Source organism: Anthonomus grandis, chromosome 11 (assembly GCF_022605725.1).
Source record: "Anthonomus grandis grandis chromosome 11, icAntGran1.3, whole genome shotgun sequence".
NCBI lineage: Eukaryota > Metazoa > Arthropoda > Insecta > Coleoptera > Curculionidae > Anthonomus > Anthonomus grandis.
In genome coordinates this window covers 3,914,514-3,934,497 of record NC_065556.1, presented here as the reverse complement: position 1 = coordinate 3,934,497, position 19,984 = coordinate 3,914,514, and the positions used below count along the sequence as shown (strand labels likewise).

General features: G+C 34.1%; 1 protein-coding gene across 8 annotated transcripts in view; it reads left to right on the top strand.

Moving 5' to 3' along the window:
- The window catches only part of LOC126742564 (calcium release-activated calcium channel protein 1-like), a 91,713-nt gene that overhangs the window by 49,734 nt on the left and 21,995 nt on the right, over positions 1-19,984 (top strand). For 3 of the 8 annotated variants that reach the window (XR_007662606.1, XM_050449288.1, XM_050449289.1), the window contains exons 1-2: positions 6,903-7,139; positions 7,596-7,714. Coding sequence is in view for 6 of the 8 variants with exons in the window: in XM_050449288.1 (XP_050305245.1) it covers positions 7,610-7,714 (105 nt within the window). In the remaining 2 variants the exon portion in view is untranslated. Of the gene's footprint in view, positions 1-6,902; positions 7,353-7,595; positions 7,715-19,984 lie in introns of those variants that run through there. The other 5 variants (XR_007662605.1, XM_050449284.1, XM_050449287.1 and 2 more) reach the window with 4 other exon arrangements.

The following is a 19,984-nucleotide window of genomic DNA, read 5'->3' as shown; positions in this document are numbered from 1 at the left end:
TTCAAACAAATATTAAGAAAAAATCATTTTTTGTGCATTTTTCCCCAGCGTCACTTTACTTTTTTTTAATGTAATAAAAAATCTCTGGAATAAACAACACATTATCAAATTTTATATTTACAAATATTTTTAACAATAGCATTATCAAAAGGTGGGTTCAGCCAATTAACCCTTTAGATATCGAAAAAATTTAAATTTTAAGGATTTTTTTTGGATATTATATTCATTGGTAGATTAAAAAGGGTACATTCATTTTTTGAAATTTTTATTTCCATTTTTGAAAAAAAAACAAAAAACGTCGACTTTAAAGTACCATTAGGGATTAACAAATTAAAAGTTAATTTAATTCATGATACTCAGCTGAAAAACTATCTAAAAAAACTACCCAATGGGATCCACGATTTCCTAGACGGACATCATCAGGTACACTGTAATTATATTTTTGTCTTTTAACTATTGGTCCTGATCTTCTGGGATTTAAAGCTCTACCTGTGTTCATTGTCATAAGCCCCAAACTTATTAATCTTCTAAATTCAAGGGTGGAAATTTTCTCAAAATTCAAGTATTATATAGGCATTTACAAATGCTATATCAAGAAATCCTCCAAAATAGTCGGTGCCACCATTTTCGTGATCTACGAATCATACTATATGTACTTCTCGACTGGTCTGCCCTGTCAACTCCTCCCATGTGCTTATTGTAATCAGCTACAATGGATGGGCATTTCACATCTAATCGTGTTCCATCTTTCTTAGAGTCCTTTTGACAATAACCTCCTCTGTACCATGAAAATTAGATGCAAAGTATGAACAATTTTATTGTCTCTCCACTCAAAAGCCCTGACTTGGATGTTAGAGATCCGGTAATTATAGTCACCCAGTTTCATTTCTTTATTTTCTATCATTACTGGAAAACCACTCCTATGTATAGTATATCCTACGTATTTCGCATGATTGTCACATGCCAGGGTTATTTTTAAATATAATGTTTCCAAAAGGTTAATAGACGTAAAATAATTGTCCGCATATATAATTTTGAACTTGTCCCACTCAGGCTTACTTAAAGAAAGTACAATGCTTTCTCCAAGATCAAACTCTTTGTACTCTTCTTAGAGTTCTTCAGTTTTTCCTTTATAGACTTGTTGACAAATGTTGAAACATAGGAATTTTGGTCGGCCACGCACCATAATTTGTAGCTTCTTTTGATTGGCTTCATCGGATTTTTCTGCTTCAATGAGCTTCGCCCTTTGAAAATCTTTCATCTATACTAATTCGCCTTGTTGTTTCATAGCAATCTTTAAATCATTTTTTAAGAGTATTTGCTAAAGGTCTGGTTTTGTACATTTTATCCTTGTTATCCTTGTTTGGTTTAGTATTTCAAACAAGTATTTCGGTCAACTATTATCATTGCAATGAAGATATTTTAGAATTTCTTTAAAACGATTTCTTGACATAAATTTGGAAATAATGGGTCCCAAGTGAGGTCCCATAGTCGAATACAAGTGAATACAAGTGAAGTCCCAAGTCTTCACTTGTATTCCAATAATGCTTCCATGCAGGTAAACGGAAATAGGCCATGCCTTTGTGTTGCATAAATATTACTTTGGAAAACAATGTCTTTAATAGATTCTCCGAACGACTGCAAATAAACATCTGTCCAATCTATAAATTCGGTTTTCACAGGACCTTGTGTGTATAAAATCCATGAAAATATTTTCTGAATCAATCTTCAGAATCGTTTTCTTCTTCATCCGGTAAAATATCACTGTCCAAGGGTAAATTTTCGGACAAAATTTGATTGGCAATATAATCTGCTCATAATTCCTGACGGTACTTTTAAGTCCAACTAAAAAAAGCACATTTTCTTTACAAAAAATGTTCAGATTTACTGTCATCATGAAAAACTTACTCAATAATCATTAAATCACCCTCAAAATAGCAATAAAATCACAGCTGCACAACTGCTGTGTTATAAAAACAATGCCTCAAATTAGCTACTGCTTACATGAAACGTCCACAGTCAACTGTCTATATTTATTTGCATTCATTTGAGTTTTTTATGCATTTGATTGGTCCACTAGGGGAACTCTCACGTACCGTTAGGCATAAAATGTATCATTTGCTAATAATAATAATAATTAAGAGAAAATTGTTTTGTCACTTTTCAAGTGAATGTCAAATGTTCGCGCAACCGTAAAGTTAAAGTTTCTTATACGTCTTGCTATTTAAAAAAATGGAAAAGTTGGTGATAGAATCGAGAATATTTTGGTGAAGCCCTGGAAGTGTTTGTGGCTCTGGTAATGCAGAACAAGTAACAACTGATAATATATGCCGATTTTTATTAACGAACGGCTTGCCAGTTTTTCATAACCTACAACAATAACATAAACAAATCAGTGTCATTTATCAAGAGTGCATCTAACCACATAATTTTTAATTTTTATTTTTCTCTGTGCATTAAACCTTAAGTAGTGTTGGACTGCAATATCGACACAGTTTTTCCTTCCATGATCAAGTGGCGTTTTCCACTTGCCTTAGTGGTGTGAGTAGAGCTGGGCGAGGATACCGATATCGCAATGTCTGGCTCTTGCACTAAGTGTAAGACTGCAGTTACTTGCAGAGAACCTAAAAGAAATGGAGAGGTTTTTGGTTACCCTTGTGACCATTGCAAAAGCATGGTCTGTCATAGCTGCAGTGATTTAAGTGCTACTGAAATCAGGGCAGTGGTGTTAAGCAAGAGATCTATGTCCTTCTACTGTAAAGAGTGCTTAGGCAGCGTCACGCAGCTGCTGGGACTGATCGATCGTGTAGGAGTACTTGAAAGGGATGTTGGAGTGCTGAAGACTGAAATATCTAAACTGCCTGTTGTACTGGATGAACTTGAGAGGGTCAGGACAAAGTTGGATGCATTACAGGTGGAGTTTACCTCATCTAAGATGCCATTGGCTTCCAATAGCAAGTCTCAACAACCACTACTTACTCAATCAAACGCCGAGGCTAGTAATGTTGTGTTGCAGGAAATTATGGAGAGACAAAAACGTAACTGCAATTTAATGCTTTTTAACCTAAAGTCCGAGTCGTCTGAAGATCCGACTTTCACAGCAGACATCTCTACTCTGCTTAACGATGTGTGTGGCCGTAATATTCCTATATCCAAGGTGTCTAGATTTGGAAAACCCAACTATAATGGCTGCAGACCAGTTAAGATCACACTGGTGAACCATGGGGATGTCGGATTCCTACTGAAGAACAGGAGTAAGTTCTCAGGAAGAAAGATATACATTGAATCTGACCTTACCCCAGCTCAGTTGGAACACCTTAATAAAGTCAAGGAGGAACTAAGGCTGCGCAGGGACCGTGGTTAGGATAACCTCTTCATTAAGTATAGCAATGGTATTCCCTTAATAGCGGCAAAAAGCCAAGGGTAACCACCTCCCTCTCCTCCCACTCCTTAAAAAATCTAGTTTCTTGTTATTACCAGAACACCCGCGACCTGCGCTCCAAGACCAATACCTTCTTTAGTGCTGCGTCTACTTCTGGCTATGATATTATCTCCATCACAGAAACTTGGCTCCAAAATGATATACTTGATGGTGAAATCCTTCCCAACTCATACGTAATATACCGTTCTGACAGAAGAACTGACCTTGTTGCTGCTTCAAGGGGTGGTGGTATTCTACTGGGGGGAAGAACAGGGGGAAGCCCTCGACCTCTCTGCGATCACCCTCTGCGAAGAAATACCGGAAGTCGACCTGGTAGGATGTAGAGTCAAATTTAATCATTTCATACTGTATATTTTTGTATTGTACGTTCCTCCTTCCATCGACTCTGTGCAATTAGAACGCTTTCTCGAAGCCTTTTCCATGGTTAATGTAATCTATTCTGAACATGTGATTATCCTGGGAGACTTTAATGTCCCCACTTATATTGAACACTCGGTATTTCCCAATAGTAAACGTCAACTTCTAAGTGATTTTTTTGATTTCCTACCTAAACTATAAGCAATTCAATAACGTGGTAAATAACAATCTTCGCTGTTTGGATTTAATCTTTGCAAGTTTTAATATCTCTGTACTTAACAGCGGTGCATCTCTTGTCCCGGAGGATACCTACCATCCTTCTCTGTTATTTGAATTCCATGCAGGCCTTATCTCTCTCAATAACCTACCCCTTAATAAAGCTGAAATAAAAGAATTTAATTTTAGAAAGGCTAACTTTCCGCTTTTGTCAAATCAGCTGCTGCTAGATACTGATTGGTCGCCTGTCATGGTGCAGCAGGACGTCAACTCTGCATGTGATGTCTTTTATGATATACTGAACAACACTTTCGCTAGAGCGGTACCCTTCAAGGTAAAACGTAAAAGACGTTTCCCTCCCTGGTTTTCGGGGGACATAATTCGTAATATATATAAAAAGGAAAGAGCATTTCGTGATTTTAAGATTTCCAAGTCTAATCATCATTTAGAGATACTTAGATCTCTGCGCAAGACAATTAAAGCTTTAAGTGCACAAGCCTACAAAATGTACATTCATAGTATTGAGAACAAAATAACCTCCGATCCGAGTGAATTTTGGTCTTCTATTCGAAGCAAACGTAATCAGTCTCAAATCCCCGACTCAATGAAGCTTTCTAACCAATCATACAATATGCCTGACAGCATTGTGTTCGCTTTTGGAGATTATTTCAGGAGTGTGTACACGAACTTACTTCCCAGCGATCATCCTGTCGTCTCTGAACCTCCCTTAACTTGCGTAGACGTCGTCCCGCTCACGGCTACCGACATTATAATGGCGAGGAAGTGTCTCAAAAACCAAATGACCTCTGGCCCAGATTTAATTCCTAGTTTTTTAGCTAAGGACTGCTCTGTTGCACTTACAGACCCTCTGCTCCACATTTTTAATCTGATCCTTAACACAGGTATTTTTTCCAATATCTGGAAGCAAGCCAAAGTTTGCCCTATCTTTAAAAAGGGCGATGCTGGAACAATAGAGAATTACCGCCCTATATCCATTCTGTGCAATTTCTCAAAGTTATTCGAGTTGGCTCTTTATAAATTAATTTTTCCCAAGTCCATGCTGGCCAACGATCAACATGGTTTTGTTTCTGGCCGCTCATGTACTACAAACCTAGCATTCTTCTCTCAGTTTGTGTGCGAAGCACTTAATGATAGAGGTCAAATCGATGTTATCTACACAGACTTTCAAAAGGCTTTTGACCAGATTGACCACTTCATCCTATTAAATAAACTTGAACGCCAGTTTGGATTCTCCGAACGCTTGATAAAGCTCCTTAACTCCTATTTAGTTGACCGCTCTCAGTTTGTAGTGGTCGAAGGCTTTAGATCTGCTTGTTTTTCACCCACCTCTGGAGTTCCTCAGGGCTCTAACTTGGGCCCCCTTCTCTTTAACGTTTTCGCTAATGACTTGATCTCCACCCTCAATTGCTCTCGGTTAGCATATGCTGATGACCTAAAGCTTTTCCATAGGATTCACTCTATAGCAGATTGTGGTCAACTGCAAGAGAACATCAATACTGTACACCATTGGTGCACTTTGAACCGGCTTAACCTTAATGTTTCCAAGTGTAATGTGGCCAGCTACTTTCGAATCAAAAGTCCAGTTGTCCTTAATTACTCAGTTAATGGAGAGTCTCTGGCAAGGTCTACCTATTTTAAGGATCTTGGACTCACCTTTGACCAAAAATTTTCTTATATTCCTCACATCAAAGATACTGTTTCTAGGGCTACTCGCATGCTGGGCTTTATTATTAGAAATTGCAAAATTTTTTCGAACACTGCCACTGCCAAAACTCTCTACTATGCATTTGTTAGATCCATGCTGGACTACAGCTCCCTCATTTGGTCTCCCATTTACAACCAGCACATTCACCTATTAGAATCAGTCCAACGGCGATTCCTTAAATGTTTGGCATTTAAGGATGATGGAGTCTTTCCTCCAAGGGGTTTTGACCATAACCTGCTGCTCTCTAGATATACTGAACGGTCACTTGCGAAGAGGAGAGAAATGCATTCGGTGAAATTCTTGTTTAATTTACTTAATCATAAAATTGACTGCCCATCCCTTTTGCAAAGGATTTGCTTTCATATACCACGCCCACGATCTAGACAGTGTCCAGCTTTTAACTTGGACACAGCCAGGTCCAACATTCTGTACCAGAGTCCTATTCACTTTATGTGTCAAAACTTTAACACTATTGCTGATTTCTGTGACATTCACCATGACAATTTGGCACTTATTTTGAGTCACCTGCGTATGGTCGGTGGGGGAGGCTAGGATATTTACTTTTTAGTTATTTAATTTTTAGTTTGAATACATTTATTTACTCATTTTTTTTCTGCTCTTTTGATTTAAATTAATTATTGATTCTTATCCTAATTTAGTGTTGATTTTTTATTATTTATTTTCTCAAACTCACTACTTTTTTTTATTATATAGCAATTCTTTTATAGTTTAGTTGCATGAATCTAATACAGTTCATGGATTCGTACTTGTACATTTATATATTTAATTGATTCTCCTGTAACTGGGTATATGTAACCTGTTGGAAATAAAGCTTATTATTATTATTATTATTATTATTATTATTATTATTAGCGAATGATATATTAATATCACTAAAGGGTTAAAGTGAGGTACTCTTCTGACCAACAGCGCCGATGTGGCAACTTTCTGAGACTACTTTTTGTTCATTTTTGGGTGCACACGTTTAGCATACAGATCAGTCTCCTTACGTCTAGTCTCCTTGAATAAAGAAATGAAACAGTGTATAGTAAGTGTGGTACGAGGCGCGGACTAATATCTCGCGAGCTAAAGTACCCACCCGCTGCGTTCCCGAATGCGGGAGCCGGCTACCAGGTGGAGCTACATCACACATCAGCCAGTGTCAAGTTAAAAAAAAATAAAAAATAAGTTGTACATATCAATATTAACAAGTTGTTAATAATTAGTATCAAAGAATCTTTTAATTATTGTTTTTATTTTTGTTTATTTTTTTCCTATATTGTTTTTAGAAAAAAGTATATTCCTGGTCAAGTGAAAACTAACAGCTGAAATTATTTATTAATGTGATTTGCCCAGTGGTCTTTAAATTCTTATGGAACATCTCTATTTTCTAATTAGGTATTTGCACATTACGCTTTAATGTTAGTTTGTCCTGATAAGTATTATCTAGATAATCTATTAGCAAACGCGCGGCAACAATTATAGTAGCACCTTCCACATTTAACAAATAAGCCGCCAGACATTAATGTAAGATTATGGTGCTATTTACCTACTTACTTTAAATATACCTCAAAAATATACAAGATAAAAAACTGTAAAGCCCCAATGTGTGTAAGTTATGTGTGCTTAGTGCTAATCAAATTAATTGTATTTCCAAGTTTATCAAAGATTCTTGTAGTCACTAGAGCTTTAATTATCTGGCACAATTACCTAATATTTAATGACCATGGCTTTTTATTTAATATTCAATACAATACTTAAGAACAAGGATTTTACACAGCTAAACTTGTCTTGAAATTAAATAAATGACTTTTAAGGATAATAATGTTGACTTATATCCATTTGTGTTTTCAGAGTTTTGTGAACTGATGTATGTGTGGAGTACTAGTGCTGTTGGTTTAGATCTGGGAAAGTCAGTGAAGAAGACAGAAAACAGAGAAGATACAAAGTTATATAATCGAGGACATAATAAAGTAAGTTGAAAATAAACCTTATCATATTACTCTCATTTACTAAATTCAAATCAAACTTTATTTGTGCTTTAAGCAAGTTACAATATTCCAATTTGCTCAAAGTACAGTAAAATATGGGCCATTTCATTTGAAAATCAGGCATTAGATCATCAACTATATATCATTGCTTGTATTTTTCTACACATAGTGTGTAGAAAACTAAATAAGACATCAAGGTAATTTTTACAATTTCAAATTTCCTAACAAACAGTTTCCTGTGAACATTTTTGTGAAAATTTCTTTTTGAAAAATAATTCATATACCAAATACTTGCTAAATATTTTTTTTTAATAACCTTTATTCAGAGTAAATAATATTTTATTACAATCATTAAATTACATCCAATAAAAAAAGTGAATTAAGGGAATCTCCTAAACAATGCTTACAGAATCCATACCAGAAACTACATCTACATATAATATACAGGGTGTTACTTAATGGTATGTTGTAATTTGAAGCAGGCATTCCTGGATCAATTTTATGTTGAAAAGTTAAGGTTTTATTTTATTTTTAAGTTCTTCAAAGGCAGTTTAAAGTGATGTTTAAAATTTGAGCTTTTTAGGAACTTAAATAGCTGAGAAATAAACAATTAGTTTTCACTTGGTTTTTAACAAAAAGCATGCAAAATTATTTTTTTTCTTGAATGCAGTTAGAGATAGGTAGAGGGAAGGAAGTATAATTAAAAAAGAATCAAAATGAAGCAGGGAATCAAAATATCTAAAAATATACAGGGTGTTCTATTTAAAAAAATAAAGGTGTTGCCTTTTTTCTATATAATATCTCGTTGAATCTTCAGACAATCAGTCAAATTCGAGAGTGTTACAGATTTCCCCTCCAACAATGAGAGTCCTAAGTATAATTTTCGGAGGGCTAATTTTCCCTATCTTTACCAGCTTATCTCTGATGTGGATTGGACTTTTATACGCACCCAGTCAGATGTTAATGAGGCAGTTAAAACCTTTTATGACAAAATCCATGAAATTTTTTGTCTAGCTGTTCCTTGTTTTCAACCCTCTAATAGTAAATACTCATATCCTGTGTGGTACACTCATGAAATTAGGAAATTATTAAAATTAAAGTCTAGGCTACATAGGAGATGGCTTCATACACGGTGCTCTGCTGCTTATGAGGATTTTAGAGCTGCTAGGAGGGTAGTAAAAACAAAAATGGATCTTGCTTATCGCGAGTATATATCCAGGACTGAGTCAGCTATTTGGAGTGATCCAAAGCAATTCTGGAGGTTCATTCACCTTAAACGAAACAACTCTCACATTCCAGGTTCTATGAGCTATAAAGATAGCACTGTTGTGGGTCCTAAAAGTATTGTAAATGCTTTTTCTGATTTTTTCAGGAGTGTTTATGTTGAGTCCTCTATTGCTCAGCCCAAAGAATCTGATACATATGGTTCAGATAACATTTTGGTCCAATCTTTTGTTGAGGCAGATGTAAGAAAAGCTTTACAAAAGTTAAAAAACAAAGAAACTGCGGGTCCTGACCAAATACCTTCATTTCTTTTGTGTGACTGTGCATCGGCCCTGGCTGTACCACTCTTACAAATCTTCAACTTATCACTCAAGACCAATACATTTCTGGAAGAGTGGAAAAAGGCTAAAATATGTCCAGTGTTTAAGAGTGGCTGTTACAGTTTATTTTCGTCAGATACATAAAGAATAAGAAAATAAAATGAATCTAAAATGTTAGCGAAAGCATAGCTCGATTATAAAACTTTAAGAGGCAATTTCTAAGTTATTTTGGTGCTAAAATTAATAAAATAAACAGTTATCATTTCAGTATTAATTCTATTTTTGATATCAATAATTTTCAACCCTTATGATGAAACTCAAATTATTAATCATAACATTAATTTTTTTTTAATTGTTTTGATTTCACTAATGTCAGAAGTCATATCCTAGCCAATAAGATCCCAGCTCATTCTCCTATATCCCTACTAAAACCATTTCTGGCGCGAAAATCTTTGACCTCTAGGAGTCTTGAAGAACAAGCCTTTGAAGAAGGTTGTTTCTTGGTATTTTTGCCGATTTTACTCCCATGAAAAGTTGAAAACTCACCTTTTGGGTATTTTAGTTTGTGGATACTAAATGCCATACTGCAATAGTGCAGGATTATAAGTGGTGTAGTTAAATCCCAACTTTTTTAAGGTTCTTTGTTTAAGTGTCCAGTTTTGTGTTCCCGAGAAAAGGCCAATTCCATTGGTAAGTCCTAATATTTTGATTTGGCATCTTGGTTTATGATAATCTACATATTACACATGTAATTTTATATAAGTAGACTCACGCATACCGTTAAGTTTAACCATCAATGCTTATATCTACTTACTCTATTGGCGATTCCTCAATCTGGGTATTCTTCCACTTTCAGGCTTTTTCTTTTATCCCCCCCCGTATGGTCTTTATCCACGATTATAAGAGGTAGAAATCTCCACTCATCTACTCCAATAACGTCCACAATCATCTACATTGACATTTACTGTTAAACCGATCCACCCAGGTCCCCCACCGCAATCATGCAGCCCTTTTGGAGCCAGGTTTGATTAATGTTTGTGACGTTTAGTGAACCATGCAGTCAGTAAAACAACCTAACCAGTAAACCAAAGTCCTGTCAACATTCATTAGCTTTACTGTAGTATATTAGATTAAATACTAACCTCAAAATTACATTGTTACCACTCTGATTATTAGATTTTACTACCACACCATTGTTTTGAATAGTTTCATAATAACTAGGTACATATTAGTTATTTTATTGAAATAGACCGTATAGATCTTGTAAACTGGATAAATAGGCCTATTTCGAAAGTACCCGTGAAAACTTTTAGCCCCAAACAACATAATACAAGATTTTAGTTTTGATATAAACACTATATTTAGGAAGGGCAACATAACTTGTTCTTAGAATAATAAGTTTGATTATTAATTTTTCTTTTAATATAGATTCACTTAAAACTGTCTGTTCTTCCTTGTGAGATTTTATTTCAGGTTTATAGGTAGGTATAGTGCTTTTAGTAATTTCCTGTTTTCGTGGTCATCGGGATTTTCTTATCCATCTAGGATAAAACAGGTGGCGCTTATATTTTATTGATCTCTTGTTGAATCCACGCCACTCTACCAAAGTGGTTAGTGCTAGTCGGCTTCCCTTTGAGAAGATCCCCTGAGCTGTCTCTATAGCCTATAGTAAGTCTCCCTCCTTCCATTGGTTCCCTGGTACCCACTTCCTAACCCTCACTCCCCATATCTTTACTCTCCTTTTTCCTTCCTGTTATTCTCCATCCCTCTATTCAAATTTCATTTAATCCAAGTATAATTAAAGCAATATTAAAGTAATAAATTTCTATTGATTAATTATATTGATTAATTCTTTAATTATTAATTCTCTATTTATTTTTTTCATTTAACATGGCGACCATGGCAGAATAGAGAACTACAGACCGGTGTCAATTCTCTCTAATTTTTCAAAGGCCTTTGAGATATGTGTGCATGATAAATTGTCTCCTCAAATTAAGCACATAATTACAGAAAAGCAGCATGGTTTCTTTCAGAAAAGATCTACTGTCACTAATATGGCTTGTTTCTTGGAAACAGCATATCTAGCTATAAATCAGAAAAGCCAGTTGGATGTGCTGTACACAGACTTCTCGAAGGCTTTTGATCGGCAGGATCATGGTTTGCTGGCACGGAAGCTGGCTTTGGCTGGATTTCATCCTTGTCTGGTGGAGTTCTTCATCTCATATCTGACTGGCAGGCTTCAGTATGTTGAATTTAATGGTTTTGGGTCTGAGTATTACGTGGCTTCGAGTGCTGCGCCCCAAGTCAGTAACCTCGCCCCAATGCTGTTCAATCTATTTATTAATGATTTAGTTGATTGTATGGAGAGTTTCTGTCTTTTATTCGCTGATGATCTGAAGTTGTTTCGTATCATTCGTACTATGCTGGACTGCCTGAAGCTGCAAGAGGACATGAATAGGGTCTTTGAATGGTGTGAAAGAAATAAACTATGCCTAAACTGTGACAAATGTAAAAAAATTATAATTTCCATTCTTCATGAAGAGATTTTATACCCATATATATTGAGTGGTTCTCAGTTGCTAGACTGTTCTTCAGTGAAGGATTTGGGCATTGAAGTAGATAAGAGGCTCACATTCGACCAGCATGTAGCACAGGTCACTGGTTCAGCCTTAAAATCCCTCGGGTTTATAGTAAGGTCCACTTCTCAATTTAAGAATATATCCAGCTTGACTGTATTGTACAATTCATTAGTAAAGTCTAAATTAATGTATGGCTCTATGTTGTGGTTCCCCATCTATGATGTTTATGTTAACAGACTGGAGTATGTACAGCGCAGATTCTTAAAGTTACTTTCTGTTAAGTTGGATGGAGTATATCCAGTAAGAGGTGTGGAACAGGAGTACCTGCTGAATAGATTCAACTATTTGTCACTAAAGCAAAATACTATTCTCTCTATCAGATATTTTTATATAAACTTTGCAATAATAAAATTGATTGTTCTGAGCTCTTAGAGAACAAATATAGGCTACCTCTATTTGTTCCTCCTGCCAATACAAGGAGGCACCATATATTTTATCCCTCTCTTAACTTAACAAATCTGTCCAGCAAAGCTCCACTGTGCCGTGCTTGTACATGGTATAATCAGATGAATGCTATAAATGTCGACATCTTTAGCAGCACTGAATATGTTTTTAAAAAAAGGATGTGTTCCTCTCTTAATTTGAATGATACCTGATTATTTTTCTGTGATTGTTATCATTTGGTTAGTGTGTCTTATATTCTTACAATTATGCTATTGTTTTAAATTTTAAATTGTGTTATCACTCTATATTGGATCTTATATTATTTTTTTTGTACTACTTATTTAAGGTGCTTATAACTTGTACCGTTTTAATTTTAATTATTTCGATTGTCTTGTAATTGGGAATTTTCATAGTAGAGGACCTTCACAAAATTAAAGAGTGGTGCATCTGCAATCAGCTTGTATTCAATGTTGATAAGACTTTTGTTCTGGCCTTTAAGTGTAATATAGAGGATTTTTTGTTTGATGAGCAGAGCCTACTACATGGTAGGGATTATTGTCAATTTCTCGGCCTCTTCATTGATGAGAGTTTAAGGTTTGACAACCACGTTTTGGGCCTTGCTGCTAAACTTTCTTCTGGTAGTTTTGCAGTCACGGTTGCCAGGCATGAGTTGGGGGGGTTGTTTGCTCGTTCAGTTTATTTCGCCTTAATAGACTCTCATACCCATTATGGGTTGCCATTTTGGGGTTTGTGCTTCAAGGGACTCCTTAACATAATTTTTTTACTATTCAGAAAAAAGCATTAAGGTATCTGTGTGGTGTTGGTCTGAGAGTCTCTTGTAAACCTCTTTTTGTAGCTGAAAGAATTTTAACAGTTTTCTTACTTTTTATATTGGAAACTGCAACACTCATACATAAGTCCCTAAGTCCACCATCCTGCACCAGTCATAATACTCGTCAAGTGGGCAACTTATCTCTTCCAATCCCCACCTCCTCACTTACGAGAAACTCTCTTATATTTATTAGTCGTAAAATATTTAATCATGTTCCTTTTTCGATTAGGACTGTTACAGACCTTAAAAAGTTTAGGAGAGAACTAAAGAAATTAATCTTACCAAAAGCTTACTACAGCATTGAAGAATATTTTAACGACTCGTTTTAATATTTAAAATTAATTATATATCTGTTGTTCAGATTTTTTTATTATTTTTTTAATTTTTTTTTTATTATTCTTGTTTTATGTTGGTTCTCGCCTTTTCTTTTCTTCTTTTTTGGTTTTTTCTTTGATTACATAAAATATGCTTCTATGTACAATCAAAATCGATTCTGTACTTTTTTTTTGTCCTGTATCCTGTATAATCAAATAAATACTTGTATTATTGCAAAAATTCACTAAAAAATTTGCTTATATCATTAGGATCAATTAAATTATTTGGAACGTTTAAGTCCTTTTCTGGACATACATTAAAAGATCTTAGCGTCTTCCCAAGTTTTTCTAAAGTTTTTTTCAAGACAGACATTATTTAAATATTATCTCTTTTCTCTTCTTTTTTAATTATACTTCCTTCACTCTACCTATCTCTAGCGGTTTTTAAGAAAAAAAATAATTTTGCATGCTTTTTGTTAAAAACCAAGGGAAAACTAATTTTTTGTTTCTCAGCTATTTAAGTAACTAAGAAGCTCAAATTTTATCACTTTAAACTGTCTTTGAAGAACTTAAAATAAAATAAAACCTTAACTTTTCAACATAAAATCGACCCGGGAATGCCTCCTTCAAATTAAAAAAAAAGTTGGTCTCCATGACAAGCAAACCAGAAAAAAATGCATGCAGGTAGAAATGTGGTATATCAGGCATTATGCGTGACTTTTTTGCGACTTTGTATATATACACTATTTTGAATTGACAGATCTTTAATTTTACTTTTTTAAAGGTGTTGCCCAAAAATTGAAAGTTTGGGCTAATTATTGGACCTCTTATGTGTGGTGGAAATTTACCACCATAAACTTTCCATTACTCGTAATTTTCTAATATTAAATACTGTCACAATTAAACGTGGAACTAAAAGTGTATTTACTGTATCCTATTTTTTTCCAAGTAGTGTTCTAAAATAATAATTTAAACGGTACTAAATTAAAATTTTACAACCTGCAATTTATCCATTGAAGTTATGGTTACAATTGCCACTGTTGTCAGTTTTTTAAGATACTGCGTTGAATAATTAAATATTACAATAAGCTGATACGACTTCCACAATTGCATTTTTTAATACTTAATCAAGCAATTTTAACCGATTATCTTGGTTTACATATGACTATTATTCTCATGGACATTATAATTTTGCCGTATCAACTCCGTCATTTATTTGAATGGTTTTTAAAGGCAGAAATGATAGATTTGTATTCGTGTGCTATTATTAAAGTCATTAAGTTTTATTAAGAATGTTTACTGTTATGTCATAATTAAACATTATTCAAGAGTTGAATTGCTAAATAGTTTTCTACTTAATGAAACTGAAACTCGCATTTTTTATTATTAGTTTATTGTTAGTATTGTAAAAAAATTCTTAGCTAAACTTACGTTTATATGAATGAATAAATAAGACACTTGATACCATCCTGGGGCATACAAAATTGATATGTGTATCCTCTACAAGTTTGGTATCATTTTTAATATCCTAGGAAGTAACTGGTTCATTGGCAAGATCTGGCATATCAATATTTTCAGGTAGAGATACCTCTGAATTTATTTTTAATTTGTGTGAACAAACCTAATCTGTAACCTTAGATTGTGTTTCCTGGAGACGCATTTGTAGTCATCAAGTATATGGTCTTTTTCAATTACTGTTGTGCTGTCTGCAAAAAAAAAATAGAACCAGTACCTGCATCAATGTTCTCAAGATCGTGAATGTAGATTAGATACTTTAGATAGCAGCACTTATCTCGGAAGGTCTCCAGATGATCTTGGAACTGCCTGTCATTCTATAAGAACAACCATTTCGTCGCAGTAAAGCTTATAATATAATACCTACTTTCCACCTGTTTTGCACTAAATAGTTTTTTTATGTTTGGCACCTATATCTGCATCTGTTGCTCTAAAAAATTACATATAAAAAAACAAATCATCAAATACACACTAACTACATGTTACTATAGTCAGTTATTAATGTCTGGGCTTAAAAATGTAAAATGTCAGTTTATGCACATATGAAACGGCACTGTAAAAACACATACACAAAGTACTTACATGCTATCCAACAAATACTATTCAACATCATAATACGCTCTTTCAATAGCGATCTTACCGCAACAAGAAGATAATTAAATAATTTCTTACTGACATAAAAAATTGAAACAAAAATGTCCTACATGATGTTCTACTGCCAATATTACAAAAATATATTAATCCGAGCTTTTGCAAGAGAAACACGACTGAAATAATCCTCTAGAGTAGTGTTTTCCACAACTTTCGCTCTTAAAATCTATTCCAAATTTCGGTACCAACTTTAATGAAAAAAACAAATTCTTAAATAAATGAGGTAAATAAATATTAGGTATCATTTTGCTGGACGAGACCAAAATATCAACTGAGTGTTTGGCGTCGTCAAGTAAACTTGAACCGGGAATCCCGGACGTTTTAAAATTTCACTAAACAATGCAGTTGTTTGACACCTGGATAACCCATCTCAACTTCTGTAGTGTTTCACAGCATTGAGTTGGTGTTAATTTGAAATAAATGCCTGTCAAAATTATTGCAAAAGCTCGTTGGTTTAATAAAACCGTTTCTGAAAAAAATTACCGAACCCGTCGATTTTAATATTGGGTTTAGGGTTTTTCTAGGTAGAAATTAAATATACAGGATGGCACAAAAATATGACGTCATCAATATGTTTTTTAAATGGAAACCACCATTTTTTAATGCAGAATCAGAAAGAACGAATTTTTTTACAAAGGATATGGCACAATTTTGAACGAAAAATTATGATAAAATGTAAAATAAAAGAAATACCTATCTAAGTTAAATGTTGGTATTTTGGTTTTTTAGTTGTTGTTGTCGTTGTTAAATAGTAATGAAATAAACTCTAAGTCACAGGTCTCAAGTTTAAGAAAAAGTCAGAGGATTACACGTGTTTCGCCCATACGAGGCATCATCAGATTCACTGTAAAAAGAAACAGAAACAATAAGCTTTATAAAAACTTACCAGCTAAACCTAATTTACACTAAAATTACAAATTACAATCTAGTTCCTACCTTGTGTATAATAAAAAGAACGAAAAAAGAAGCAGAGAACAACACTACATGATACAAGTCAAGGGTAAAAATTAAGTTAAAATTGGTAAAATCGGACGGAGACTAGTTACTAAATATTAAAATTATATAAACAAATAAATGAGGATGGTTTAAAAGCCAATATCAAAAAATTAAGAACAAATAAAAAAGATTTGCCAAGTTTAGAAATCGAACCTGCGTTTTATTAGTGACAACACTTTATTACCTACTGTTAGTGTATGAAATATGAGAAAATTAACCGAACGTGAAAGAATCGAAATCTTGAGCATGATTGGTTTCGGAGATACGTCGCTTACTCAAAAGGAGGTGGTTCAGTTATTTAATGCAACTCATCCTGATCGATCGTCTATTAGCTAAAGCATGGTAAGCAGAGTTAAACCGAAGTTTCATGAATTCAGGCATGTTCGGAATACTCTGAACTGAACCCTGGTCGGGGTTCAATAACTGAACTCTCACTAGTGAGAGGTATTTGGACATTCTTCAAAATGATCTTATCCCCGCTCTGATAACTTTGTATTCGTATTTGGAAGAACCCCGACATGCACGAACTTTCTAGATGAAATTTTTCCAAATCGTTGGATAGATAGACGAGGGTTCATTGAATGGCCACCCAGATCGCCAGATTTAACTCCCCTCGATTACTTTTATGGGGATACTTAAAAAGTAAAATGTATATCACTAAACCAGCAAGTTTAGAAGAGTTTAAAGAACAAATACGCCAGGAAATTAGAAATATTACTTCAGATGTCATTGACAACGTTCAAAAAGAATTTTTAAATCGCGTTGGTTATTGTCGGGTTGTTAACGGTGCTCAATTCGAACATTTAATATAGATCGGTATTTCTTTATATTTTATCATAATTTTTCGTTCAAAATTGCTTATGTAACTACTATTAATTTGTACCATATCCTTTGTAAAAAAAATTGTTCTTTCTGATTCTGCATTTTTTTTAGAAGAGGTCCATTTCATTTTTATTGAATTTATTCCCTACTTTACGGATGCACTGTATATGATCTGTAATGTAATATTGTGATAATAAATATACAGGGTGTCCGGAAAGTCCACGATAATACTGAAGGGGCTGATGGAGCAACTCATAAGCACCCAGAAAAACATAAAATGACCTTAGTAGAAAATCGATGGTTTTCGAGATATTGGCACTTTAGTGGAAGTCACCAAAATCCTACTCTTGGATCAGATTTTCGATTGTCACGCCTTAAAAATAGATATTTTTTAGAATCTCTTTTTAGCTATGCAACACTGAATAGCCATTTTACTGATCAAAGACAAATATTAAACTAAACGGCCAAAAAATTTAATAAGAAATCTATTCTAAAATAAAGTATTACTTATTTTTATTTTTTAAACATTGAATTTGCCCGCTCATACTGGACCGAAAAATTGTACGGCAACCCGGCTAATACCTTAAAAAGTTTGCTCATTTAATTTAATTTTAAAATTACCCAATATGTTTTAAAAAAAGCTTTACTGTTATTGTGATAGAGTGAAAGATAAACCTAATCTACCTTATGAAAAAAATAAAAGAAATTTATAATTATGTTATGTTCAAAAAATATTTTTATTTAACTTAAAAAAAAAATTAAAAATGAAATAATATGTTGGAACTGTCTACCACCAATGCGAATGCAGGCGTGACATCTTTTAATAAATGACCTATTGATCCATCTTGCATTCCTGGCAGCGTTAAGATCTTGGGCTGCATCATTTATTCGCTGCCGTAATTCAGCAATATTATTTATTGGTCTTACATAAACCTTTTCTTTTATGCAACCCCAGTAAAAAAAATCGAGGGGGTTTAGGTCTGGAGACCTGGGAGGCCATAAAATTGGACCAAGTCGGCCGATCCATCTGTTGGGGTATGTTTGGTTTAAATACCGATGAACTTCATGGGCATAATGTGCCGGGCAACCATCATTTTGGAACCCTCATTATTCGGCGACTGGCCAAAGGAACATCTTCTAAAAGAATTGTTAGATTGTTTCGACAAAAATCTAAATAAGCCTGCCAGTTCAAATTTTCTGGTAATTCGAATGGGCCAGTTACAAGTCCGTTCAAGATACCGGTCCACAAGTTTACTTTAAATCGGTACTGTGACCTTTCTTCTCGAATAGAGTGGGGATTTTCCAACGCATAAGTGTGCAAATTGTGCATGTTCATAAAGCCATCCTTTTTGAATGTACTCTCATCCGACCACAGTATATTATTTAAAAAATTCGGATCCTCTTGATTTTTTTGCAACATTCTGCGGCAAAATTGTAGGCGTGGTTCGTAGTCTTGAGGCAGTAGGCTTTGCACTCGTTGAACATGATAAGGGTGATATTGAAATCGCCTAATGATGTCGTTTACTACCGATTTCGGTATCCCTGTTCTTCTTTCGATTGCTCGTGCCGAAGTAGTCGGATCATTTTCAATTTCTTCTAAAACTTGATCAACATAATCAATACGAGGTCTTCCCTCTCGAACAGGAGCATGAGGCATTCTGCCTTCGGAATATAAGCGGTGAACATTAATAAACACACGATAGTCAGGATATTGGGCCAAATTCGGATATCTTTCTTGATAAAGATTAGATGCTGCTAGAGCATTTCCTCTGCATTCACCATAAATGAGATGCATGTATGCATATTCTTGGGCGGTATACGGCAAGGGCATAATAAATGATTAACCAATAAAACAAACAGCTCAAAGAACACAGTCTACAGGAAAATGAACTCAAAACAAATCCAAAGCAAAAGGTAACAGAAACGTTAGGATACAAGCAAAAAAGTAGTTAGTTCACGGAATACTGTAAACAAACTAAATTCCAAAAATGTTTGTTGTTTATTGCTATGGTGATAAGAATTACCTTCGCTCTTGATTTTTTAAATTTTTAAGTTAAATAAAAACATTTTAAACATAACTTAAAAATTTGTTTAATTTTTTTACAATGATATCATAAGGTGAATTAGGGTTATTTTTTACTATAACACAATAATAGTAAACTGTTAAAAAAACATTTAAGTAATTTTAAAAAGTAGATTAAATGAGCAAAGTTTTTAAGGTATTAGCCAGATTGCCGTACAATTTTTTTGGTCCAGTATGAGCGGTCAAATTCAAAGTTTAAAAAATAAACATAAGTAATACTTTATTTTAGAATAGATTTCTTATTAAATTTTTTGGCCGTTTAGTTTAATGTTTGTCTTTGATCAGTAAAATGGCTATTCAGTGTTGCATAGCTAAAAAGAGATTCTAAAAAATATCTATTTTTAAGGCGTGACAATCGAAAATCTGATCCAAGAGTAGGATTTTGGTGACTTCCACTAAAGTGCCAATATCTCGAAAACCATCGATTTTTTACTAAGGTCATTTTATGTTTTTCTGGGTGCTTATGAGTTGC